Source organism: Eleginops maclovinus, chromosome 13 (genome assembly GCF_036324505.1).
Source record: "Eleginops maclovinus isolate JMC-PN-2008 ecotype Puerto Natales chromosome 13, JC_Emac_rtc_rv5, whole genome shotgun sequence".
NCBI classification, from domain to species: Eukaryota; Metazoa; Chordata; class Actinopteri; order Perciformes; family Eleginopidae; genus Eleginops; species Eleginops maclovinus.
The window spans coordinates 14,672,602-14,699,799 of NC_086361.1; the positions used below are offsets into that span (position 1 = coordinate 14,672,602).

General features: G+C 40.3%; 2 protein-coding genes across 2 annotated transcripts in view; one reads left to right on the top strand and one right to left on the bottom strand.

Annotated features, from left to right (window-relative positions):
* The window catches only part of triqk (triple QxxK/R motif containing), a 128,447-nt gene that overhangs the window by 47,251 nt on the left and 53,998 nt on the right, over positions 1-27,198 (top strand). The gene's annotated exons all lie outside the window — the stretch shown is intronic.
* cibar1 (CBY1 interacting BAR domain containing 1) lies at positions 710-7,329 on the bottom strand. The gene is made up of 9 exons (XM_063898500.1): positions 7,194-7,329; positions 6,007-6,241; positions 5,827-5,895; positions 4,681-4,782; positions 4,464-4,469; positions 3,825-3,929; positions 3,419-3,532; positions 2,336-2,455; positions 710-1,121 (listed from the first exon to the last, which is right to left on the bottom strand). Exons 1-9 carry the CDS (start codon positions 7,220-7,222, stop codon positions 1,002-1,004), a joined length of 900 nt encoding a protein of 299 aa, XP_063754570.1. The 5' UTR covers positions 7,223-7,329; the 3' UTR covers positions 710-1,001.

The window sequence follows — 27,198 nt, forward strand, 5'->3', positions numbered from 1 at the left end:
ACACATTAACCTTTATATGCATTAAGGTGCTGTTCGCAAAGGGCTAATGACACACCACCTACGCTGCTTTTATCTCAGTCACTGAGATAATACGTGTTGCTGTAAGGGACGTTTGAGTAGTCCTTAGCTTTTTTAAAATGTAGTTTCGTGCTCAACAGCTACATGAATTTATGCATGTGTGTAAACAGTTTTTTTTCAAACTTTTACTATTGGAAAAAAATGTAATATGTGTTGATGTGCAGGAAATGGCCCAGGCAGATGAGGAAGGGTAAATGTGTTGAGTGACTCATGCAAGACAGACATAGGAGCAATCAGCCAACAGATAAAACACACACACACACACACACACACACACACACACACACACACACACACACACACACACACACACACACACACACACACACACACACACACACACACACACACACACACACACACACACACACACACACACACACATATTATTTCCTGTTAAACACACAGAATGTTGCAAAATCTCCCCAGCTTCACTCGCACAACTTGAGCATTTCTGTGGTAGAGATGACTCACTTTCTACTGCAGTCGTCACTTAACTACTGTCACTTAGGCTGATTCACACTCTGTACAATTTCTAAAATAAAAATATCTGCTGCCATTTTGATGCAAAGTGAGTAAGGGAACACCATGTACTTATTATAGTGGTAATTCACTGGAAACCAATGCACGATGAGAAAACAGATTCTTTTTTTATTTGAATGAAGATGAATAACATCTATAACAACTCAATGTGTAATGTTCATTTCAGCATAGGTTATATAAAAATACATAAGACAATAATTGGCTGGAATTTCAAAGACAAATGCTAGGGAAGGACAACGTGTTCTCTAATGAACATCATTCAACTACAACACACGTGCACTACAATACTGCTCAGACCCACTGTGTGATGGGATTTTGGCAATGACACAATAATACACCTTTTCAGAGAAAACAGACAAGATAAAACAATACGACATAGATTAATGATCATCATCTGTGTCTTCGTCCTCATCTTCCTCCTCTTCAGAATCATCTTCATCTTCTTCTTCATCGTCATCCTCCTCCTCTCTTCTTGTCTGCCGACTGCTATCTCTTTGTTGCTGTGACAACAAATTAACAGTCAGGATCTAACTGAAACACTTAGCAGTCAATAAAGGAATAAAAAGTAGGACTTTTTTTAATGACCCACTGTATGATGTATCTGCAGACACCCTGCTGCCCTCTGCCTGTAGTTTTCTTTTGAATTTTGCTGTGTTTTGGGATGTTTATGAACGTGTCTCTGTCCCTCGCTCTGCCTCTTCTCCCTACGAGCGCTCCTCTGCTTTGTCCTGAATGACAATGTTATTTAGTGGACACAAATACTAAGCCCATTAGCTTGCTAAACTGAAGACTACTAAACCTGCTTGCTTGTGACGTTGAGCCAGGGAGGGGGCCAACGTTCAAAGTCGGGTTCAGTTGAGGGTTTATTTGTACCACAGAGCTTTGTTGAATACTCAATTTTGATTGGTCGGTTATAGGTTTCCACAATGTCTGCTACTGACACAGTTCTTAAACAGAAGCCATAACATCCTTTATGAATTAATAGTAATAATGTACAGCCAGTGGGTGCATCAGCATCACCCTGTCTGGGTTCATTACGCAAAACTATTACTTTATAAAATGTACCTGTTTATATTAAGGCATGGGTATAATCTAAAAGCAGAACTTTCTAGGTGTGCATTCTCACGTTTTTTGTTTGTTTTGTATTTCAACATACAAACAGGGTCTCCAATCCACTTTTCTCTCGGTGCTGTTTACCCGACTGCAACTGTATTCAGCAGCCACTGCAAATTCCTACATATTACATCAACCTTAATCATGGAAGCAAAAGATGATCTTGAGTTGTGGTGCAACATGCATTCAGGGCACATTCTGATTACATTTGCGGATTGCAATCTTTATCGGCACGCTGCAATCTTTACATCTCTAGATACAAGATATAATGTCTGAAATCACGCTATGAGACCTGAAGATGAATAGAATCACTGTTGTGATACTAGGGTACATTGTAAATGTAAGAGGAAATTCATGATGTTACTGGCATGCAATGACGTGTGGAGGTTCAAACTGAATAGTGGCCGGGATGATGGTGCATATGAACATTGGCACCAGCCTTGACTGGTAGAAAAAAAACTACTTGGCTGAAAGTAGGGAATTTATCATCACAATGAAACTAATGCAACTGTCAAAGATTAAAAAAATAATAAAAGAAGCAGTGCCCTGGGGGAATTTGTAGTTTTTGTATTAGAGCATCTATGCACTGTCTGTATCTTACCTGTAAGGTCCCTGATGTACTCAGGAAGGACCCGGTCCGATCGAGGGAGGTTTTGGAATTAGCTCGCACTATGTCTAAGCGTGACTGGTAGTCAGGGGGGTGCAGCGAACTCCTGAACACCTGCCAAAGACAGTAGGCGCTATATTTTTCCAGAGAGAAACAAGAGAATGGAAGCAATGCCTACACACTCTTGCACTCTTAATGCAATGCAACATCATCATGTATTTAAAACGTAACTGTAAAATATGTTTTTAACAGTTAATAAAATGTCTGAGGAGCAAAAGCTAACTCTATACACCTGGAATATTCCATCAAAGAATCAGAAAAAGACAATCTTTCTTTGATCAAGCATAAATAAAGCGGCTGAAAAAGGTTTGCCTCAGATAACACGTTAAACTGCCACTTCAACTATGCCAGAAATAAATTCCACAAGAACTCTAGATCATGATTACCTTCATGCCTGTCATTGTGCCTTTTTTGGATGAATCTATCTCCCATGCTTTGTGCTATGAGTCATTGAAAAACAGCCTTGTCTGGGTGAGGAGTTTCGCTTCACTATGAATGGAAGGGAGATGATTCAGTGCAAAAACACACAGATGAGATGGCAAAGGGTGGATGGAAATAGCAGAAGGACATCTGCAGGATTAACTTCGCTCACTGAATATCATTGATCCTGTATTACTACAGGCTTTGTCTACTAATATCAAACGAAATGTAAACAGAAAAAAGAAGCTAGCAATGACTGAATCACGGAGAGTAGCCGCCGGTTACTTCAAAGTTACCACACAAGTTAAAAGGGTGTGGACTAAAGTATGTATGAGTAATGGGTTAATGAGTAATGGGTGAATAAGATCATGATAGTATGGACGTGTACAATATACCCATCAGGTTAATCAGGTACACAACTGCTGACAGACACATTTAAATATAGATCCCTTTTCTCTGCCTGTGAGTAGCACTGTGATGATTTTGTCAGGACAATGGTAACATCTAAATTCACATTTTCTTTGCAAGCTAACTTGGAAGGCTAATTATAATGACTGGGCCATGGCTTTTTTCTTTTAAACATTAGCATTAGCTCACCTCCAGGTCTTGCTCTTCATCCACACTTTGAATGCTCTGGAAGGCCAAGGTGTACACCTCCAAGGCCTTGGCGTGAAATGACATCTCCACTGTCACAAACTCGCCAAAGATTTTCTGCAAAGGGAAATATAATGATAAATATCAGTACTGAGTAGGATTATGACCTTTTCAAATGAATCACAACTACCTTGTGGCCACTAGACATGAAATAGAAGTTCTGAAATTACAAAATAGAAATTGTTGGAAAACCGAAGGAGGATTAAAAATGTGTGGGCAGGTGTGAAAAAAAAAAGACTATAGCATCACTGTCTGGTTTCACTTGACTGCCACCCACAGCTTCAACAGACATATTTCCAACCGCTGAAATCATGCTTCTTAATTTGAGGTGGGATAGAAAGCTCCGGACCTTGATGTCCCGGATCTTCTGCCTCTCAAACTCATCTATGGTCTCTTCCAGCTGCCTGGTAGTCCGTGTGGCATCCATGGTGGCTCTCTGGAGTTCACTTTCAGCCTGATGGGGGAACAAGTCAATATACAACATGCTTCAACACATATCAGAACCAACACCATAGTGTGCTCAAAGATATACATTTAACAATATCCCTTTATGGTTGTTAATTTGCTGAATTAGAAAATAAATACTTGTTAATATCTGGGCCAATATCATCCAAAAGCAGAGGTGCAGTACTAGTTCCCGTGCACGTTCAGATATTGACATGCTAATGTGCTCTCTAAACAGGAAAGGGATGTAGAAACGTTTGCTATTTTGACCCTTGTCTCATTTAGACAAGAAATGTCACACCTTACCTACAAAGATAGAACTAAAAACAGCTGCTGCCATCATATATGCGTCCTATAGTTGCTGCTGGTTTGCTTTAACACGACTTATGGGACAATGGAGAAACTGCAAAGAGTGTCACGCCAAGCTATTGTCATAATGTGATTCACAACATATAAAAAAGGATCATATTTGTTATTCCGTAATGTGTTTCTCCTTTTTAATCATACATTACCAGCGATGAGATGTACAGATAACGGGACAAACCTGAGACTGAAAGGTTGGTCAAGGAAAAACCCCAAAAAGTTTGACAAGAAAAAAAGAATGAAACGTTTATTTTCCTGTAGCAGCATAGATCTATCTGTAGCTAACAAGGAATTAAGCTGTCTAGAAATATCTCGCCTACACTGAAATGTACGCAGGTGGCTGTTATAATATTAAAAGTCTGTGTGTTTGATATTAGGGAAATATGAAACAAGGATACAATGATCTGCCTGTCTGAGGGGTTTCTCTGTCTGGTCCTCTCGAGCTGAGCCATCTGTTTGGCTTCTCTGTCTCTGGCACTCTGAGTCGCCTTCAGATCCTCCTGCATGGATGCACAAGCACACAAGGACAAAGTAGTCATTATGAAAATGAATAATGAATGTAGATTATTTATAAATGTGTTCCAGGACATCTAACAGAAGTTATGCGTTTCCAGAACAAGAACTCAAGTACACCCTGTTGTGCAGGATTTAGTTTTATCTTTACATTGAAGAAGAAGAAGAAGAAGAAGAAGAAGAAGACATACTTTTATTAATCCCTTACAGGGAAATTGAAACAGTTGATATTAAAGGATGAGATAATGTTTTACCATCATTTTGTATGACTTAGCCACTTAAGTGTTATGTGTTTATCACCGCATACTATAAATTCTGGTAAATCTGCAGATTGAAAGTATTTAATTTTTTACAAAAAGTTGAAGTTATCTCTTTCGACAGTACTTTGCAACAACGGACGTTTGACACATATAACTCATAGCAAAAATGAATTTTGATACACTACAAAAGTCCCAAAGGCACAATGGAGATGCTATGTCCAAGATTTTAATCCTTTAATCCTGGTTATAACATGAAACGTGAGGTGCAATGGCACAAAGGCTGGCTGAGGGGCCATGGTTATAGGCTGAGGGCTTGTTAAATCATTAAATCAACACTGCCCTCATGTGGGCATGTAGTGGTAATAATAATGACAGTAAAATGCTTCAGTATTTTAGGAACTGGAACCAAAGTTATTGGCACTATATGGAGAGGGGTCATGGCAAAAGGGTTTCCCCAATTCCACCGTCTTTGAGGTTCTCGTCCATATTTTGTCTGGTCTGGTTTATCTGTAACTGTTTAAAATGTGTTATCTCAATGAGCAAGGATAAGCCAGAAAAGTAACACCAGTGCTCTGATAAATTGCTCAAAGGTGAATATATCTAGAGAATATTGGCATTCACAGCACCAAAAATATAGTAGTCATAGTTGTAGTTGTTTCTTGTGGAAGTGAAATTGTTCTTATTTTTCCAATAATTGTAACTAATTTAGCTTTGTTTTTGTCATTTCGCTCAATTAGTGTTTAAATGGCGGTAACTTGCAGCAAAACTTACCCTTTTACGTTTCACTACAGCTCCATAGCTTTTTAATGGCTCTATGACTTTGGATTCAAGTCTTTCCACCTGTAACACAAGTTACTAAATGTTAGGTTCGGTCTTATCAAACAAACTGAGACTGTGGCTGTGAATATTGCGATTGGAGTCAAAGCAGTAAAAAATACACCATGGTTTTACCTCAGCTTGGCGGTAGTCTTGAATCTTGGCCATGTGGTCAGCAAACTGCTTCATACCCCTCTTCAGATCTGGTGTTTCTGTGTCTGCATACAGGCCAATTTCCCGGACGAGGACATCTGACTTGTCCCGTAGCCTGGCTGTTTTACGGACATAGGCAGAAAACAGTTGGCACATCTCTCCAAAATGTTTCTCCACATTTGTGATGTTTTCCTGGATCTTTCTTGTCTGGTTGTCTCTGGAGAAGGTAAAAGACAACATTTACAGGCTGACAGCAGTTATCAAACGGTGTATGGGAACACAAACGTGAATTTATCTAACATTTATGCTGGGAAGAAATTCTAGTTATTTTAGATCTTGTAATTTAGGTCTGGGGTCTTAGATCAAACACAGAGCAGGGACCTCCTAGATCTGTATACAATTGACTTGCTTATTATTTTGGGCCTTCATTAACATGTAGGTGGCCTAAAGTTATAAATAAATAACTTGAAATAATAATACAAATATGAGGCTGTAGCTTATTTTTCTCGCTGTAACAAATAGTTGTAGCATATGTCATTTACCCTGCTTTCGTGGTTTCATGCAGATTTATGGGCAACAGTTCATCATCAGTGTTGTGTAAACCAAATGTTCCTATCTTTGATAACAATATGTTGGATTTCTGCTACCTTAATGTGCTTTTGTAGACATTAGAAAAGTACCTACATTGAACCCTGCTATTATTCTGAGGACCCCCTGGGGGTCACCGCCCCCTGTTACATGTATGGGAAGGCAGGCCATCGATATAGAGAACATCCTGTGTGCTTTGTTTTTACATTATTTTATAACGCCTAATATTTCATCATCATTGACATTTACTAAGCCAGGAGATGGTTGAAATATGAAGGTATTTTCTAAAGTGTAACGTGAGGATTGTAAACTGAAATCCGTTTTAGCGGTGTGTGGGTGATAAAGAAAACAATCCGTGTTGGCATCACAAACAATAAAGGCGTCTTGTCTTTACACATAGTGATGATCAACCGCTGACTCAGTTACAGATATATCTTTTACTCATGTAAATCGTGAAAGCAGAAGTTAAATAACAGCTAGCTAACCTGTGTTATCCTCACTGCTCTGTGCGGTTGTTAATGCGTTAAGGTTAAATGACCAGACGTTAACGGAGGAGTTAGCTGACTCAGTTTGTCCCTTACCTCACTCTTGCATCGGGTGTGCGGCTCATGTTTGCAGAACGGCAGAAATCTGGACCCAGACTTAATGCTAGCTAGTTAGCTAGGGGTGTTTTTTCTTTCTCAAGCTAGCACGCCAGTCTGCCGTTTCCATGGAGTCCTCGGCATTTCCGTTTGGTAATGCATTCTGGGATATTGAGTCGTTGGCTGACTTTTTTCTCTTTTCTTGAAATGTATTGTCATTGAATTTAAGTGTGAAGCTAGGAAGAAACAAGAGTCAGCTTTGAGTTTTTGGTGAGGCCATGCAGATACACCTCTTTCTCTTAGATTTGAATGCTTTTCTATTTTTATAAGAATATTGTAATAAAAACAAGCAGGACACAACCTCTCTATCTGCACAGCCACAGGTAGGACACTGTAACTTATCGTAGGGTGAATTTAAAATGCAGAACTTTAGTGATGTAATATAGTATTGCATATATCTGATACTTTTACTTTCTAATTGACTTACATGCAGTATGTTTTAAAGTTCAGGTTGTTTCAAGGAGGATAAGGGCTAAATAAACATAAACATTTTTAACATGGATTTAGGAGAGGTTCAAGTTGGTGCAAAGTTCCTCTAAAAGTTTCTTCTGGTTCAGTATTGCAGAACATAAAAAACATGTGCATTGTATGAAAGCAACAAGTTAACTTGTCATTTTAAAAAAATCAAGCCAACAAGGCTATACAAGTAGTAATACTATTTGTAACATTATGTAATGCTTACTACAGCTATTTACTAAAATATCAAACAAGTAATTAGATTTCCATGGTTTCTTTCCTTGGCAATTGGAAGTGAAAATCCCTGCTGGAAAAAAAAAAACATTTGGCTACTTTCTCCAGCTTTTATAACTCCCCAAATAGATCAAGGTACATTGCCTACATCGCAACAAAGCGTGCCACAAATAATCCTTTTCAACAACAGCTTGAGTGCTTTTGAACTGGTGCCAAGAGCAGACTTTGTGATCACTGAAATGAATGGAGGCCTCATTGTAATTCCCTCCTCTGTGTTTGGGAATGCATGAATGTCACCAGCTGCCACGTCTGCTCCTCTGTGGAAAATGTCCAAAAACCTTAATTATCGCGCTTAATCATCCATGGGATTGAAGCAGGGGAGATCCCACTGTAACAGATTGCCGATGTAAAACACGGTCATTGCTTTGAGCTGTGTGCCTGAAATCCCAAGAGGATCTGGTGTATACTCTCTAGTACAGATGATGCTGTATAGATTAAATTTATTGTATAATGTTTCGGATGTAACCTTCCTCGGCTGCAGCTGAGATGTCATTACACCATGTTTATTCTTTCTTTGATCATTTAATAAAAATACTAACAAACTCAAAGTCAGTTAATCTGACGCTGTGCGAGGAATTCCCTGGCAAAGATGGTAGGCAAGCTTGAGTTTAACCAGCCTCGGCCTAAATTTACAAGGCAAACTTTGTGATTCAAAGTCATACGAGTTAAAATAAACTGTGTACTCAGCTCACTATATGAGACATGGATAAGAAAATCCTGTAGTGCAAGTAAGTGAGTGGTAGTTTATATGGTTAAGGTAAAGGGGAGTTTAAGACTCTATTGGCTAGAGAAATAACAATACATCAATCTGTATCAATATATCATTATAGTGACCCAATCTCTTTGTAAAGTAAAAACATAGAAACTAGCATCATCTTCAAGGTACGTCTTGTTTTAAACATTACTATGGCACATCTGTTTTAACCATTTCCATACAGAGTTCAGTAATACAATAGTCAATTTCATATCATACCATCAAATATGGTATTCTTGTCCAAAGAAACAATATACACTAATATCATGATGTAATGGTTGAGTGTACAGGATTTCAGCAGTTAGTCAAAGATGTGTATATTACTATGAATGTCTCATAGTGAACATTTAATTCCCTTATTTTTTCCATGATTTAACAATGACACAATAAAATACAATTATAGTAAGAAGGGCCTTCAAACACAATTAAGTTTCCACCTTTCACAGTGTGATTGCGTCTCTTAACCACATGGTGGCAATCAACTTCCATTCGTCACTTGGTTTTAGATCCAACTAGGAATTTGCATGGTTACAGGTGGATTTATGAGCTGTTTGTGAAGTATTCCTTTAGGCACATAAGAGTCTAGTGACTCACGTCTCTCCTCACTATCTCCATCATCATATGTTTACATTATTCAGGTCTCCCTGGCAGAAACCCAGCGCTAGATTCCCTAAACATTCTAACAAATATAACAGATGCCTGTCTAGCCTGTGTCCTGCAGGATCTCGGTGTTGAAAGAAGCCCGGGGATGTTGAGTTATTTGCATTGGCTTATGGTAAATGTATTCAGGAGTGGTGGCATCTTTTTAGACTGTGCATCAGACTTTCTTAAAGAACAGATGGTGTTGTTTCCAAACTACCAATTAGCAAAGACAGGGTAGCAACCAGTAGCAGCTCTCCTTGCCTCTTTCATGCTCTCTCCTCCTCTCTCTCTTCCTGTCTCTGCCCCTTTGTGCTCTCTTGTTCAGTATTCAGCTCTCTCTGTTTCTCTCCCTGCCTGTCTTTCCCCCCTCTGCAGCCCCCTCGCCACAGTGGCAGAGCGACACTGGAGCGATGTGTGGCCTGCTGAACAGATTGGGAGTGACATATGTCAGACGTGGGGGGACTTAGCAGGGCAACTGAGTATGTGTCCCCAAGCGTGCCTGTGTGTGTGCATGTGTGTGTGTTGACTCTCCCGCTTCAGGTGTGAGCCCTGGTGTGAAGACTTCAGACTTGAGGCTCTCCTCCCTCACAGAGGCCCTCACACAGCTTTAGATTCCCCGTTAATAACAAGAAGGAGTCTGTGGGAGGTGTGTGAGTGTGTGTGTTCAGGGACGCTGAGGATTATGAACAGTGTGATATCTTGTTTGCCACTTGGTGCATAAAATGAATTTACAAGCCAAGAGTCAATATCTCATCATGCTGATTTTGGCGTACCTTGCTCTCCTTCCTCTAATGGTTGCATTCCTGCGACTTTGCCCAGGGACACAGCACTGAGCTCTGGCAGAAATTAACCCTGAATTGTCCAGTGGGAAATATATCCAGCATCTCTCTGTGCACTTCAAACATAGTTTTCAGTGTTGGAACTTTTAACTAGTCCTTAAATTAAAAATTGATTTGTTCTCAGATGCGATGAAATGCTTCCCCTGAGTGTGGACATATGAAAAAAGCTAAACTCCCAAATCTATTATACAGACAATCAACATGTCCATCTTTCTTAAGTTCATCTTCAACATCCAACTGAACTTTATTCAAGCTTTACTGTCAGCTTTGGATGAAATGCATTCATGGAGGAATGCTTTTACTGTCATAGCAAAACTTCTCTCCTTATGAATTCTTTATGTACATGTAGATACGGTTGATACAAAAAAGCGAAACTCCCAAATCTATTATACACACGATCAACATGTCCGTCTTTTTAAGTTCAGCTTGCACGTCCGACATTACCTTATTTAAGCTATACTGTCAGCTCTGAATAAAATGCATTGATGGAGGAGTGCTTTTACTGTCATAGCAACACTTCTGTCCTGATAAAGTCTTTATGTACATAAGTTCAACATCACGCATAAACAAGATGTCAAAGATCTTTTCTCCTCGTGTTGAGACAGCCATTGTAAATGGTTTCTGATTCACACAGTCCGGATATGAAATTCAACGATATTCCACTTTAACTCCAGCAACCTTGAACAAAAGTCCTCCCTCTGCAGTTAAGCGGGTGCTTGAAGGGCAAGCCAACGCAGACACGGTCCAGTGCTTTTATTGACCCAATGAAAAACCTCTCCGTGTCTCAAGGGGCTCGGAGCTCAGGTTAGGGTCTTTGTTGTCTGCGTTCATTAGTGTCTCCTTCGCCATCTCTCTCTCCCTCTCTGTCTTTCGCCCTCTCTATCCCTCTTACACTCTCTCTAACACCTCCTTCTCTTACTCCCTCACTCCCTGGCTGCTGCTCTTTTCCCCTTAGGAGCTGCAGAAGAAAATGTCACCAGATCAAATTAGTGGGAGCCTCCAACACTGCCTGTCTGCCTCTGTCTGTCTATTCAACGAGTGATAGCGTCACTCATGGAACTTTCGAGAAGTTTATTTGTGTCCAAACTTTGTCTTCCCCAGGTATGGTAGTGTATGACTCTGGAAATACAGTATTTGGTTCTTACAGTTGTTGTAAAGGACATATCCCATCATATTTATTTGATTATAATTGAGGTTGTCTTTGTATTATCCCTTGAAAGGTACATACGGTATATGTTTTTTTGATTTTTTTACTGGATTGGCATGATTCAGGCTTACATAAACAGGCTATAATGGTGAAGAAAGGAATAGTTTAGTGCTGTAACGTTTTAAGTTTTATTCAAATCGTTGACACACAAATTCTAAATAATAGATTCAATGTTTGTGTAATCCAAACATCTAAAAAAACTCCTGAGATTTGAAATTGTCCGTTTAATGTTTATTTATAAAGACAGACGTAATCTTATCAAAAATACACCAAATTTTAGCCACCTTAATATTCTGCTTTCATGTATATTTCTAAGCGCTACCCTTTCAAAAACAACAGCTCCACTCTTCCTGCTTCTGTAAAGTGCATCCAATGACAGATTTTAAGAAGGCAATGCTTCTAGTTATGCATGCATCCACCCATCTAATTGGAAATTGGTTATCTATAATGTTTGAATGGCTTTTAAACAGCGTGATATAACGTGTTAATTAGTGAGCTTTTAAAGGTTTTGGAAGGTGGTTTGAAACTTTCGGACACATGCTAGGTTTCTCTTCCAAGTCTTTATGCCAAGAAAAGCTCACCTTTTCTCTGACACACAAGTTACAGTTGTATCAATGTTTTTGTTTTAACTAACTGCAAAAAGGGAATAAGCTTATTCCAAGAAATATTGAATATATTCTTCTTCATGTCTAATAATTCATTTTCATTATCTCACTGAATGAGGATGCAACACCTTCTGAAAAGCCTTGACCTCACACACAGTCTTTTTGCAATGTCACCCCCACCACATAACTTATTCATAGCACATTTTATATTCATAGCCTTCTTTACTTCACTGAGACGCATCGGACATAGTGATTTCTCTCTCGGCCCGGCGTTATTTACCTTAATGCATTTTAGTGGAGTGAGAGGGATTGTTGCCAGACGTCCATCTATGCAAACAGATGACTTTAATGCATGTTAACCTTGGCGGCAGTAAAAGGCCTCACCATTATTCCTCTTAAACCATACAGTGCCTATCAGAGTCCATTGGGGAGAAACTGGAGCACTTCCAAGGCCGACCGCAAAAGACCCCTAATTGAAAATGACTTCAGACTATTGAAGAAGAGGCTTGGTTGAGGCCACAATGTTGTGTGTATTTGTTAGTGTGAAGTGGTGGAGAAAAGATTGTTTGTGTGGACCATTTTCCCTACCGTGTGTTTACTTAATTATATTCTAGGCTAAACGTAATCCATTTATTCATCATAAAGAGGGAATAAAAAGGGAAGGAAAAGAACAAGTGATTCACAGTAAGACTGAAAGGAACACACAAAGGTCCATCTCCATGGTGCTTTATCAAATGCGGATGAAAGTGGCCACTGTCCTTCTGCCATCAATATGCAAATGGGAAAAAATGGCCCTTGAGTGCAGAGAGCAGTTCCCTCAAGTGCATTCATTAGCCACCGTTAGCATAATTGATTCCCAGTCCTGCCATAAAACCGGTCACTCCCTGCGCCTCTCGCTCTGGGGGATCCTCTGGGGACTTCACGGGCTAACTTCAATCATAAATCATTAAAGGACACCACTAGCCAATGGACTGTGCCAAGGCCCCAGAGACGTGCGAGCAACAGTAATACTGTCACTGACATCTAAATCATCGATGTGACATATAAAGGTGCCTACAGGCTGACATATCCTACACCCCACCTCTCTATCCTCTTTTCTTAACTTGCTGTCATACATTTGTATGTGCCCCGCAATTAGGCAGCATGTACTTTAACTCAGCATATGTCAGGGCTACTGTTTTGGATTTGTGCCAGAAATTATTTAGGTAATTGTATAATATTTGACTTATTGCATCATATCATTGTTCAGACATTTTGTAAGAAAGAGAAACTGGTATATAAATTGCTGTGTTGACAGACAAATATGGTAAAACGAATGAGTATTCCATGCGGTGTTCCTCAGTCATGAGTTACTTTGGTAATTAAATGAACATCAGGACTGTAGACTGGTTACTGCAAAAGTCATGATAGCTATTAGCTTCAGCCGTATTTCTCTCTCCAGCATTGCCATTCAGAGCAGGTGTGTGGCTTATTAAGGCTCCTATTAGAGGAAGAGAGAGAGGGAGTCAGTGTGGTAAAATATTTCTTTTTTCATTTCCTCCATCCAACCTTCCCTCCATCTGTCCATCCATCCATCCCTCCCATACAGTCTAATTAAACTCATCAAGTTGTGCAGTGACGGCACCTCAGCAGAGAGTGAGTGAGAGCGACAGAGAGTAGAGAATGATAGCGGCATGCTTGTGATGTATCGCCACCTTGCAAAATAAAACATATTCATAAAGAATATTCATTACCTCTAGCAGCCATCCCCCAGATGGCCAGAAAATTGGCTTTGTGTTGAGATGTGGATTCAGGCATGCATATTAATGGAAGACAGATGTAAACGCATATTCATATTCTTTGGCTCCTCTTTTTTTTGTGACAGACAAAATGATAATGCATCCACTTAGGAGAGGGGAAAAGGGGCTGCATCCGGGAAGCAATTCACCTCTAATGTGCTGCTGGGTTATTGGCTTTTTGTCAGACTGGCAGTATGTGTCCCTATTTGTCTCGTGTGTATTTGTGTGGAGTTGTCCCATCTACATTTTAAGTGCTTTCGCTCTCTCACACACACACACACACACACACACACACACACACACACACACACACACACACACACACACACACACACACACACACACACACACAGACACACACACAGACACACACACACACACACACACACACACACACACACACACACACACACACACACACACACACACACACACACACACACACATTGCTCATTGTGTGGGTTTGAGGCTTTGACGTTCTGATCACTGCTTCAGTTTGAGTCAGGAACGAATACGAGCAAGCTTGACACAGGCAAAGCCGAAGGTTCAAAACATTTTAATGAACATCAACACATTAAAATAAACGTTCAAAACTCACATATAACTAAAAGCTCTTGCAGGAGCAGGATGGGAAGTGAATATATAATGACTCCCAGCTGACAGAACACTCTATTGTTGGCCAAGTTTTACTTTTTGGAGTCCATCGTTCCTTTTGAAATCAATATCTTATCCCCACTGCTTCCACTTGCCAGCCCCATTGCTTCCACAAGAGGACAGTAGCGTTCTCTCAGGCTCCTCCTTAAAGGCCTGATCACAAAACGTGCTGCATAACACTATGTCAATTACCAACTTTATTAGTTACAATAATTCACATATTCAGCGCTACAGTGAGGAACATTTTTCCATACCAAACTGAGTATTGATGTTCAGTCTTTGAAAATTGATATGATACCTGGAGGGATGGCTAAAGGGATAAATATGACGTTGAAACACACAAGAACAGTGGAGGACATTATATATACCCTATTTTATATACTTTTTGTATATTATGTATTCTTTTTTATGTCTTTAAAACTTTACTTTTTGTGTTTTAGTATTTCTTCCTTCTTATTTATGAAACGTTTTTTCTTATGACTCTAATTATTTTATTATGCTAAATATTTCTGCCAGTGTTTATGTTCAGCCCTTTGTCATGACACATAATTAAACCATTCCTTTAACACCCGCCTAGACGCCAGAATTATTGCCATGGATCCAATAAGCATCCCTACGTCTCCCCTTATACATATTAGATCTCATCTCCATGTTACAGCCTATATACAGTACGTCTCTGTGAGAATAGAGGAGGTTTTTTAATAGAAATGGCCTCATAAACCCTTAATCCTGTAACAGTGCGCTGCTCAATTGTAGTAAAACCTTCTTTGTGTAAGTGCGTGCCAATATGGAAAATTAAAGCCAGTTAATAAAAAGCAGTGCTAAATCAATGGGGGTCGTAAAAGTTACAGGGTGATATTAAAATGTGTGGGGGGGAAGGGGGCGGGGGGCAATTGTGGCATTAACACGCTGGGCCTGAATTATCATGTTAATTTAATATCCAGTCTTCAAATGAAGCAGAAAGCCCAATAAAGGTCAATTAAGCAACTAGCCTCCCATCTCCATTTAGAATTTTATAGTCTAATCTAAATCACCGAGCTGGTGCCGGATCCAAGGGGCCCCACTGACTGCTGCACACCTCAGGGACCCTGCGAGGGCACAGGCTTGGGATATCTAAGTTTAATGATGGTGGTTTCTTTGGATTGGGACAGTTCTGTGACTGCTCATAGTACCTATTTTGAATGATTATTGCTGCAGCACAGGAATAATGTTTACATGTCCCGGTCATTTCACGCAGCCTAAATGCAGCTGTTGGTAGAAAAGCCAAGTCGTTTTCAAAATGAACTTTTTACCCCTGTTGATTTCAGATGTGTGTTGTTCGCAGGCTTGGTGTTCCATGACTGTGTGCTGTAGAGACAGAGATAATGTCTTACATCTGTGGAAACGGTGGTACTGTTTTATACAACAGAGAAACGTGGTTCTTATTCTGCTGATATAGACAATAACTGACCAGTCTTATACTTATTCATCTATCTTACCATTTATTTATTTGTTTGTCATTATTCCTCTAAATAAATATCTCTGTGTACATCTTGACCTTTAAGATAGCATCGCTTCTGATTTCGTTATTTATTAATAAACCATAAATTATTAACGATAATTCTTTAAATGGATATTAATGCAAACACATATTTGGAGTCTTCATCACGAAGCTCAGAGTCCAGTTTGAACTATACTTGCCTAAAGTGACAAGGGGTCTTCTATTTCTATTGATTGGTCTTCTGTTTTATTCAAACAGTGAGCTGTAGCCCAGTGATAATCCCTAAAGTGTTTTGCATGAAATGACTTTTTGATATAATTGTATTCATATATGTATGTGAATTGACCTTCTAGGGTCTTGCAGGATAAAATCAATAATGGGGCCAACCTCATTACCAAATTCCTGCTAATTTATCAAATGACTGAAATAATGACAACCCACCTACTCTCTTCCCAATAATAAGAGGGGTAACTGAAGTCTGATATTGATGTACTGACATGATGGTGAATGAACAGTCAACAGAATGATGAATTATTCCCATGCCAGCACAATATGTATCGACCATTTATTGACGTTCTGCAGCGAGCCTGTAGCATTGACATGGCTTTATGCAGATCCATAGTCTTATGAATAAATCATACTGGGCTAGTTAGAGCCAGACTTCAAGGTTCACAGTTAATAAACAAAAGAAGTAGCTCTGCTGTTGTGTGACCTGAAACACAATACTCTTTTAATTGCCTCTGAAGTCTATGACAACACAAGCATAAAAACTCAGCTGAACAAATTCACTTCTCATGACCACGTCTGACCTCATTATATTTCCAACATTCACAGTGATATCTCGCTGTTATTTATTGCATCGTTTATATTTAGTCTTTGAGTGGGTGCACTGTGTGTACTGCTGTTCATAAAATAATATAAATAATAAGCCGGTATAAACGTATTATATAGCAGGACTGCAGGTGCATAATCTTGATTATTTCTTTATTGTCTATTTTCATTATATTAAAGCTGAAACAAAAGAGGAAACAATCAGCATTCTGCCAGATCCAGCCCTTTAATTGTAAATATGTTCTGGTTTTCTTAGTCTTCTGTGATAGTAAACGGATATCTTTGGGAATTGGAGACACCAAGACATTTAAACACGTTACTTTTGGCAAGATTTTATACAAAGAAATCCATTAACCAAGGGGGTAACCAGAAAATGAATCATTTATTAAAATAATCAATTTACTAATTGAACTCTTCAAGCATACTATCGTAGAAATGTATACTAGTCGCATTTAATTAAATATATGTCACTGTAAGTTTCTTCTGCAATGAGACTTCAATCCACATTGATCACATCAAGCTGGTCATGTCTGCTTCTCTGGCCAACATTCACACCACTGTATGTAAATTACGTTGTTGAATACAGTCTGTCTCTCTGCCCTCTGATCACCTCAACCCCTTTCCTATGTGTTAGCATCCTGTAATGTAACTTACCTTTTTGTCTGCAGTTTGTGCCGCTGATCAAATGGTCAGAATGTAGAATCTGATGTGCTGTTTCCCCTCCTGCCTTCCCTTTAAGTATCTGGCTTAATGTTTGATCGGGGTCAGATCCTTGTACTACTTTGGTTGTGCAGGGTATCTGTCCTCCAGCTGGAATTGATTCTGTTAAATGCTCTGCTCATTATTAAATAACCCAACCATGATTTGAAGCTTGTAGATTTGTTCTTTTCTGACCAGAAGAAGGTGATTAAGTGTGGAATTTCCACAACACATACAATGATGATGTTTATAATATGTATGAAACCCTGAAAATGAAATTCCTTAGATTCTATTCTATTCTTCCTTAGAATTGATTTTTCATAATTTATATCAATCACTTTAAAGACTAGGGAACACAATAAGGGTTTTTACAGATGCTGTACTCTACTCTAGTGCCTCAGTTTCACATGCTAACGCTTTTGGGAAACGAAACTAAAGTGAAAACACTGGATTGTGGCACACATGGCTTGTGCATCTTTAAATATGCTCTCTGTGAAGCACTCCCATACAAAATGCATAATATGCAACAATTCAGCAAAAATGTTTCTGTGGAAAGTGAGCATCTTGCTCAGTTCCACATGGTTCACATCTGGATAGTGTCTGGCTGCATTACATGAGTGAATGGGTTAGTGACCCAGATTCTCTAATGGGATTTTAGGTGTCTAAAAAAATAGAATTTTTTTTTTTTTTTCAACACAAACAGATGTTCCTCTTTGAAAATTACACAAACATTAAACCAGGAAGACATTGATATGAAAGACAAGCAGAAAAATAACTTCATATGCACTTGTATGACGTTTTCTTCAGCTGACACTATGATGAAATATTTAGCCTTTGCTCATGACTCCTGACTGACTTCTTAACATCCTTGAGCTGCGTTGCTCTCTTAGTGAGTTTTTTTAAAAGTCGACTTGGGCCTTGAAATAACATATCAGATATTCCAGTACGCACAGACTGCTGCCTGAACATGCCTGTGAAGCCTTGCTGCGCTGAAGGCAATCTGTCTCCCCCACCCATAACGACCATCTGTCATTAGTGTAGATCAATGCAGATGAATGATGGGGAGTGCTTGCTGTGCTGACAGAAGCACTGAAACAGGAGTCCAGGAACCACCACGGTTATGGTGCGAAGTCCTGACCCAGCGGGCAAAAGCCCTGATGTTAATTTCGTATCCGTGCTGAGGTTGGGTTGTATGACTTTGGACTGTCAAGAAAGCTCCAGACTGGCTTTTGAAAATTCAAATCAATTTCAGTCAGTTAAGTGTTGCATATGTTTGGAGCACTCACCCACATGCCTTTTCTCCTGTGCCAGAAGTGTTATAAATTCTCTGTGAATAATCCATTTCCTAAGCACTTGGTGGGTTATTCAAAGCTTGTCATATGGAGTTGATGTAAAACAAGGCAATGAAACAGGCACAGAATGGACTGCGCCAAGTCTGCCTCTACACATCTCAAAGCGTGACATCCCAATAACCGGACCAAACCAGTTTGGATCCACCGCGTAAAATCAAGAGGACTGGACATGATTTGATGAAGCCCATTTCACACTTTCTGAGAGAGATGGACGGTCCAAGGCCCGTGAAAATCCCTGGGGTTTTGGACAAGAGCATCTAAGGATTTTCTAAGGAGTCATTTTTAACAAAGGGGACTAGATAAAATGAAGGGCTTTACTCCAATTTTTGCTACCAAAATTGAATTCTGAGGTAACACAGGCTCCCCTGTGGGATGTATCCCTCATCTGTATTCACTCACCACTTTATCTTGTTTAAATTGCGCTTCTTTTGTCATCTTTCCATGCCTGTGATCAGATTTATGACTTAACAAGATGTCATTGTTTTGATGTTTTGAGCTGTTGAGCTTAAAAAGTAGAAGTCACCTCAACATGTTAAAATACACACACACCAAGTGTAATTACGTTCCCTCTTATTGTTAAAATAAATACAGCCATACAATGACACAAAACCCACACAATCACCTCGATGCAGTCTTACTAGTGAATACTGACATGCACACACACACACACACACACACACACACACACACACACACACACACACACACACACACACACACACAAGAACACACACACTTTCATCTCTTATACACCCGGGCAGTGGGGATTGCTTCAGAAAAACAGCACCTGCTCCTCCATTTGAAAACTATTTAGAGAGGCATCAAACTCTATCAGGGCAGGTCTGATTGCGGTCGCCTCTTCACAGTCCCCCAATCACTCAGTGAGTCAATTAGCCCCCCGCCCCTCCACACACACTCACACAGACACGCACACACACATACGATAGGCACAACAGACGCCAATTCCCCTCCGTCCGCTGTGGGTTCCGCCAGGGAATGAGAGTCCATCGGCGGCCTCGCAGCAACACCTGACGCCCCCCGCAACACGGCCCCAGCCCCCCTCCCTCCACCCACAGTCAGTTAATAGCGGTGCTCCAAGGGCACCCGAACCACAATGGCGTTCATTTCACCCCCATTGTACCCCTTTTACCAAGCCTCATACCAGCGGCTCAACAGCTATTTAGCAGATGATAGGAAAAGAAAGAGAGTGGAGGAGAGCGAGTGAAAGTGGGAAATGAGCGTTGCAACGACGGGGGTGATGCGTCCGCTCACCTCGGTGATCATTTACTTTGTAGTGCGCAGGAGAATTTCATTGTGCTGTTCACTGTGCAGGTGCTAGTGTCGGTCTTCGTCTTTGTAAGTATTAAGAGTGTGTTTGCCTTGCTTGCAGGCGTATTCCCTGTTGCATCCACTTTCACCTGCGTGTGTGTGTGGGGTGCCTACGTTCCGTCGAGTCTTTGGATTAGCGGGCGGCGCTCTCTCACAATCGCTTATTTATTCAGGGCCTTTTGAAATAATCGAGTTGACACATCTGTCAGATGGTGAGAGGAGGAATGCTAAAAGGTCACCGGGCGAGGTACCAGCTGCTCCTGCACCAAACCTTTCCTGCCTCCAAATAGCACAGTCATTACACCACAACAGATGGGACTCCTGCCTTTCATTTCTGCCCCACACTCTCTCTCACACACACACACACACACACACACACACACACACACACACACACACACACACACACACACACACACACACACACACACACACACACACACACACACACACCCATCACACTTATCTACACTTGCACACATATACACAGAGGTGCAGTCACGCCAGACACTTGTCACTGACAAGACAGGCAAACAGGCAGAGACATGCATTGTACACATCTGCAGAAACACTCACACACTTGCACGCATACACACACACACACACAGACACACACACACACACAGACACACACACACACACACACACACACACACACACACACACACACACACACACACACACACACACACACACACACACACACACACACACACACACACTCTTATTCCCTCTGTGACTGACTCACTTGCTCTCACCTGTACACTCTGTACTCTTTCGCTGCAGGTCTGATTTCTATGTACAAGGTCAGTATCAGCTGTCTACAGGGACCGTCACTCCCTCATACCCAGAGCACGACAAAAGGACAAACGCAGTCACTCTGAGGACAAAAGGCGGGGGAGAAGATTCTCTCTGTAGTCTGTTTATTTCTCATTCATCCTCCTTTATTTCGGATCCTATGTTTAAAGTTATCTTTCTCAAAGACTGAATAGAACTTTTTTCACCATCCAGAAAGTGATTTATAATTCAAACCACAGTGAGATGAGATACAACAAAAATCCAACTTGTTTTTTTGACCAGCTTTGTTCGGTGAGAACAAGTGCGAGGCATTGAGAAACCCAAAGAAAAGCCTAAGGCCTTGCTCCAAGTCCTACCTTTGATGGAGCTCTTTAGATTTTACTTTGCTTGACTAGAAAGTCCTTTTCTGATGACTGCATAAAAAAAAGTATTTCCTCCCCCCAAGCACTGAAGGCATATGGCAACCTTAATCACCTTTATAAGAAAAACCCAACTGGAGCAGACATGTTTCTTCAGGAACATATCACAGATTATTGCATTCCCAATCCAGTTGTCATTGATCCATCTGCATGCATTGCTTTATAAAGATGCATGTTCTTTTAAATATGTAATTGTTCTGCGCAAATCCTCTAGTCATTTGCTGTATTTGCCAGTCTGGCTACTGTGCCAGTTAATGAGCTTGAAAGAACCCACAGCTACGTGGGGAGAAAGCGGGGTGAGGGAATGGCATGATACAGTGCATAACTTGCTGTATGCAAATGTATTGAAGCAGAGAGTTGGCAAAGTCGTGCACAATTCATGAGTAATTAATGATTCTGCTATGTTTAGTTTACAAAACAGAACCAAAGCACATTAATGGTAGGTTGGTGTTGCTTTGCTATAGGTCACACATGAGACTGAAACATATGTTGACTTCGTTTTTTATATGAAATTACCACATAATATCGCAATGCATCGTATGCCTTTTCTCTAACCAATAAGGACACCACAGTATATCCAACAATGTGTGGCCAGCCATAAAGTGGTCTACAAGGTGCATTAAAAGAGTAATAATGCATAAATCATGTGAATGCACAGTTAGAATATAACCAATGATTTTTAGAGCCTACTATATGGGGAGCATTATTCAGACGTGTCTCCTACAGCAGGTGGAGGCATTACAGTTCTGTCTCTGCAGTGTTTGTGCACACCTTGGTGTTGTAAAATATTGAAACCTCTCGGGTGGACATTACATCTTCTATGTTGTGAACAGGATCTGCTGCATATTTTATCAGTGACATTTATGAGCTTGTGCAGAAAATGGAATTACCAGGTATACAAGAAGTGTCCTGCTTTAATATAAGGCAAATAAAAAGAAATCACAGGAAAATAAAGGAGTTTTATCATAGTACATGACACATTTATTCACCTGTAGTAATATTCACATGTCATTACACAATCTATTACACCAAGCTTTTAAATCTAAAATCAGTCAGTACAATCGAAGTCATCAAATTCTCATACACACCCAGAGTCATTTGTCGCTAAGTAATATCAAGCAAACCGACAAGCTAACTCCCGCAATAACACCCACACCCATGTTATCACCTGTGAGTAACTCTTATCAGTTATTTGTGTCACTGTAAAGTTCATGTGTCACGCCCATATGTGACCCATTAACACAACTATCAGACACAGTGGTAGTGGGAGACTTCACAACACACACTGATGCCTTGGAGCCCCTTCCACCAAGCTGCAGATGTCAACATCATGAGCGTGTGTGTGCGTGAAGGAGGAGTAATAATCAAACGTGATTTGACAGATGATACGTGTGTTGTATGTTGCAAGTGTGTGTACTCTATATGCTGTACTATCCTAATAGGCAGCTGCCATTGTTAATAACCATTACTCCTAAAGTCCATATATTACGATTCCCATTTTTCTTCCCGGTGTGTGTGTTCATTTACATATGTGTGCATCGATGTGATTGATGCCCACTGCTTCACCACCCCCCCCAGCATCCTTTCAGATTTAGTGCGCTCAGACTCCCTTTGGCCCTGGCCCCCCCCCTAAGCACAGTAAACATAAAGCAGCCGATTTGCTTTATGAGTCCTTTGGTTCAGACCTTTACTAGATTTACTGTCATTTTTATGTATTAGCTGCTACTGGAATCCGGCGGGTGATCATGACTGACAGGCCGCTGGTCTTGGAGGGAGAAATATGCTTTGCGAGCAGATTAAATGGAATCAACAGAACAGTAAACAGGATTCAATTAAAACCTACTCTTTGTGGGGTTTCACCTTGATGGATAAAGCTATATAACAACATTAAAAATATTTCAAGGGTGATAGATTCTTTAAATGAGTGTAATTGACTTCACTCGTTTGCATCCTTGATGAGAGTGTGGAGAGAGTCATGTAACCTATCTTATACTTATCTCCTTTAACATTCACTGTTCTCCTTTTATTTCAAGTAGCTTCAATGTTAAAAAATAAACTTATTTTCACTCTATGACCCATTCTCTTTGTCAGCTTAAGGTATGTAATCCTGACACGATTAAATATTTGAACCGTACACTACATGTTTTTCATGGCTACTCTCTTCCATCAATTGGAATACTCTACAGTATATGTTGCGTGGATCAAGTTGAATTCATTTCTATATCCGACCCAATGTATTTGGTGTCTTGAGAAAACCTTTATTGAAATGTAAAAGTAACTTATGTGTTTTTGGCTACACAGCTTACGTTTTAAATGAATGTCCAACGGCAAGTCAATGATCAATGTCAACAAGGTGGTTGTTCCCTTTCTATGCTGGCAGTTAAATGAGAAGATTATCCCCCCTTTTATATGTTTTAATACCTCTCTGGTGCCAGAAGCCAGTTAGCTTAGCATAAAGACTTGAAACAGATTTGAAACCGTTGTTGATGATGCGTCTTGCGTTTGTGTATCCACGTTGTTGCCTGTCGCTCAATTTTCATTCAGAAATGCATCTCTGAGAGTTGTCAAAGGCGTTCTTGGAAATACAGGAAATTGCTATCTGACATACAATTGGATGAGACAGGTAGAGAATGAAAATGTTTTTTGCAAACACTTCATCACAAAGCAAATCCCAGAGTGCACTCAACAACAAAATAAGGGAATGGAAATCCATTCTGTTATGGGTGTTAATGGGGCAGAAAAAGCAAAGCAATTACAAGGGATAACTTAGACATTTACTCAAAACAATGTAAGGTGAGCCATTAAATAGCCACAAATGCATTCATATATATGTGCATAAGCATGAGTGTCTCAGCCAAAAAATAAATATCTAGGAGAGAACTCTTTCTGTGTAACTGCCCCTGTGACTCCTCAGATATTGTATGTGTGTTTTGAAGATAATTATCTTTCATCTGCTTTGTTGCATCAGATAAAAATCTTTTCTATCCTGATTACTCTGTGCTTAAGGGGATTCAAACTCACTATTGAGTTCAGCGACGAGTTGTGAGGCCATTAGGACTTGTTACCGCTCTTCAGTCAGTCTTGGGCTGATACACTGTGACAGTTATTTAGAGCAGGACGCCTTTAGCCATGAGCGTTGATCAGTGCAGTTTAAATGTATGTGCTGCAGTCTTCAGCATGTCACCGTTCAACATTCATAATGTCTTTAACCGTTTTGTCTCGTGTCAATAAGAGCTTTTTTCTTTTGTACGCTCTCTGTCCATTTCTCTTGTGAATCCTTGCTCTCATTTATTTTCTCCCTGTCCTTCTCGGAGTCAAAATGGTGGCAATAATCCTCTCTAATTGCAGATAACAGCTCCACATAACTTCTGACATTAACTTTTGGCCATCACAGTTTTACAACCCTTAGTCTTGACTGCAGATTTGTCGACAGGCCGGTGGAGTTGGCAGTCTCTTTTGCTTTATTTTTCCCTATCCCTCTGTTAATCGTGAGCTTTTGTGTCAGTTTTGAAAATGCTCTTATTCCTTAAGTCCTTAGTGTTCCTTAAGTAAGTTCATAAGATTGGATTTCTTAAAGTAAACATAATTTGTCCTCTGCGGCTCAGGGAATGCAACTAACCATATCAGTTTGGTTTTCCTAGCTACGTGTTGCTTTGTTGGGAATATTTGTCATATCAATTATTTGTACAACTATGAAAAACTAGACTCTGTGTATCATCTCTTTAGAAATGATTGTCAGGAACTTGTATAGTACTACAACGTCCAGCTTTCCCGAGGCTGAGTGGTGCATTTAGAGCTGTCAGTGAAGCTCCAACAGGGGGATGAGGCATGGGGAAGGAGCCCAGGGGATGACATAGGGGGTTGGTGGGGGTAGCCATATGGCTGCTGACAAGGAGAGGGGGGCAAAGCTGACAGGGCCGAGGGAACGGAGATGGCAGGCGGGAGGGAAGAGGAAATCACACTGGAAGGACAACATGCTCCCCTTCTGCCAAGGCGGAAAGCAGCGGCGACCTGTGTGTGTATCGTAGTGTGTGTGCCATTGACTGACAACGCTGCTGATTGAATCCAACGTGGAGGCCTGTGTCCTGACAGCACTGATGCCATGAGTCTGGACAGGGCCTGGAGTGTATGATGGACTGAGAGCCAAACAGAGAGTCGGAAGAGGAGAGTATGTGCATTTCTGTCTGTGCAGTGTGTATTATGTGTGTGTGTGTGGCGCAGCGTGGGTGTCAGCCAGCCAGCCACACAGCCAGCCAGCCAGGGTCCTCTGTGTGCCTTAGGAGCCTTTCTGCCAGCTGGGTGAGCCAGGTGCAGGGTTGCCCCCTCACGCCCCCTGGCCCTCCCATTACTGCTGCCCTCCAGGCCCGCTCAGTCAACTGCCACTTGCTACCAGATCAATATTAGCTTGCACCGAGGACAGCATGTCATTCCACCACTGAGGGGTCAGACAACCCATTGTTAGGCAGCATCAGGTACAAAACGGTCGGGGAGACAATATTGTATCAGAATGTTAAGCCTTGCGTGTGTTGACTTGTGCTGTATTACTGATAACTAACAGATATTTAAGAATGAAATGGGCGTTCACTTTAGGAACTTCCAGAACTGGATTGGCTTTTCACATACAACCCTTTTAATAAAATGATTGGGAAAATGCTGAGCTATTTATCTGCTGTTATATACACACACGTACTCATAAAGTTTTCACAATCACATCTCGACATTTGTTATTTTATTGTTGTTTTTATTATATTTTGTTCTAGTACTTTGCCTTCACTACTGATTTGATATTATTTTTAAATATGAATCTCGTGTTTTCTGTAAAATTGTGAATTGTAACATTATAAAGGTTGATGCTTTGAATACCCCTGGTTGGTATTCTGCCTGTGTACATATATCATCAGAATCAGAAATACTTTATTTATCCCAAACTGGGAAAACATTTTCGTTGCAGCAGCGAAATACAAAAAGAAGCAAAACAAATAGCAAATATTTAGAACAAAAAACAAAAAATAAAAATGAGAAATATGCAAATGTACAAATAAGGCAATGAAATGGAATATTAAATCAGTATCATGTAAATGTACAATGTTAAGTGCATGCATCTCATGTTTGTATGTTTGTTAACTGTGCAAAACAATGACCTATAGTTATAAAACTATTTTCTACACTGCGTCACTGGCTTTCAAGCTTGGACAGTGAGCGAAATTCAACATTTATTCTGTTTTGTATATTTCCTATTAGCTGGCAACCATCATGAATTGATGCTTCAGAAAGTTGCAGACACTGACAATGATGTGTGCTATCGAAAGCAGCATTTGCATTTATTGATTAGCCAAGCAAACAGCCAAATCTGCATTTTTCATAATAATAACTGTACCATCTTATTGAGAAGTTCTTAGCTGCAGTAACACTTTTGCTGACAAAGCTCCAAGGACGCCGATGAGCTGAATGCTGAATGTGCACATCGCCATCGCTTGCCTTTTGCATATGAACGGCAATTCCGGCACCAGGATTGTTTTCATTCCTGCTTAAGTGGTGGCACAAAAGTGATAAGAAGGTAATGACTTCTAATTAGCAATGTCCCAAAAATATATCAAGAATAATCAACAACATTCCATAATGTTTCTGAACATCTGCGAGGTGCTGAGAGTTTCATCAGCGCACATTGAATGATGGCCTGTTTTAATGCGACATCAAACTCTTTATAGCTGCTTTGAACCTTTTCACGTGCGGGTTCACTTTAGAGCCATCTAATTCAAAACAGGGATTCTCAATTATGCAATGTCCCATTTACATATGCTAATTAGG